This window comes from Pygoscelis adeliae, unplaced genomic scaffold (genome assembly GCF_000699105.1).
Source record: "Pygoscelis adeliae isolate BGI_AS28 unplaced genomic scaffold, ASM69910v1 Scaffold285, whole genome shotgun sequence".
Classification (NCBI taxonomy): Eukaryota; Metazoa; Chordata; class Aves; order Sphenisciformes; family Spheniscidae; genus Pygoscelis; species Pygoscelis adeliae.
The window spans coordinates 10,662-12,130 of record NW_008824867.1 but is presented as its reverse complement, the minus strand read 5'-3'; the positions used below and the strand labels follow the sequence as shown (position 1 = coordinate 12,130).

Here is a 1,469-nt window from a genome sequence, read left to right as displayed (position 1 = left end):
CTGTCCTGGGGCTGGGCTGCAGGGTGGGACAAGCATCCCCTCTGCTCAGCCAACCTGCAAAGCCCCGGTGGCCAGGGGAGGGATGGGAAAACACAACTCAAAGGAAAGGGGGGTCCTGCTGCAAAATTTAAAAATACCACTCCTTTGCCCAGCCACTTTGGCCGGGAGCCTCCCACGTGCCTCTTCTCCCCACATGACCGCAGGAGGCTCCCGCGAGAGCCCACGCCAGGGCGAGGAGCTCACACCAAAAGGACGACCTGCCAGTGCCAAGCTGTGGCATCACTGGTGTAAGAGGGCTTGCCCGGCCAGCACCACACCAGCTGCTCAGCACTGCGTGAGGAGCTGAAAATGCATGGGAAAACGGGGTTTTGCAGAAAGTTGGGTTATTTTTATTTTTTAAATTACGTAAAAAAAACCAAACCACCCAAAACAAATGCAAGGCAGAGTGGTTTTGGGAGCTCTGCAAAAAATTGATGTCTGTGAGAGGGGCCAGTGCAGGGTGCAGCAGCATGGTGGGGCTGGGTGAGCCAGCTCCCTGCAAAATTTCCTCCTCCCAGAGTCTTCCCCATGCAGCCCCACTCAGCCCCAGTCACCCTCAGGATCTGCCCTTCCACCGGCACCTGCCTTTCCTCCTTCCTCGTGCGTGGGTGGTGCACGGGGCCGTGGGTAACAAGACAGTTATTTTGCAAGACTCCCACACCTCTCCCCACCTTTGGCCCCGTGTCCCAGCCCCGTGCGTGCTGCTGCAGCTCATACGGAAGCAGGAGGAGACGCACTGTCCTGATGCCCTCTGGCTGCACCCACACCCGAGTGCTGCAGGGTGGGTGGGGTCCCAGGCTGGGGTCCCTCACGAAGCCGCGGCTTTCCCCCACAGGCAGCCTGGCTGGGCATCAACATCTTCCTCTTCACATACTACTTTCTGTTCTTCAACGGGGACGAGCGGTACTTCTATACCAGGACCATCCTCAGGGTAAGGTGCTCCCCTGAGGCACCCTGCCTGCCCGGGCACGCGTGCGCCTCAGAGCCCTCCTGCAGTGGGGTGGGGGCTGCTGCACCCCGTGCCCCTTTCTTGGCCCGTCCTCTTCCAGCCCACCATCACCCCATCCCAGTCCCCAGCCTGGCATGGGGGGACTCATGCTGGTCCCCATCTCCGTCCCTGTCCTGTCCCAGCCCAGCATCACTCCCTCCCAGTTGCCCCTCTTCTCCTGGCTCAGCATCACCCCCTCCCAGTCCCCGGTCCAGCCCAGCATTGCTTCTTCCCAGTCCCCAGCTCAGCATCGCTCCCTCCCAGTACCCAGTTCAGCATCACTCAGTCCCAGCTCAGCATGGCTTGGCCCCATCACGTCCCAGTCCTGGCACAGCACCATGCTGGGCAGAGCCGTGGGGGCAGCGCGGCTGCAGGCAGACGTACCCTGTCTGCAGCACGGGACAGCGGCACTCACCCCCTCTCCTCCCTCCCGTACGCCTCG

The 1,469-nt window shown here is 61.6% G+C and overlaps 1 protein-coding gene across 1 annotated transcript in view; it reads left to right on the top strand.

Annotated features, from left to right (window-relative positions):
* Positions 1 to 193: 193 nt before the first annotated feature.
* LOC103917340 (NADPH oxidase 1-like) overlaps positions 194 to 1,469 on the top strand; it is a 4,177-nt gene continuing 2,901 nt past the window's right edge. The window contains exons 1-2 of the mRNA XM_009324461.1: positions 194 to 334; positions 875 to 970. Coding sequence (XP_009322736.1) covers positions 194 to 334; positions 875 to 970 — 237 coding nt within the window. The remainder of the gene's footprint in view (positions 335 to 874; positions 971 to 1,469) is intronic.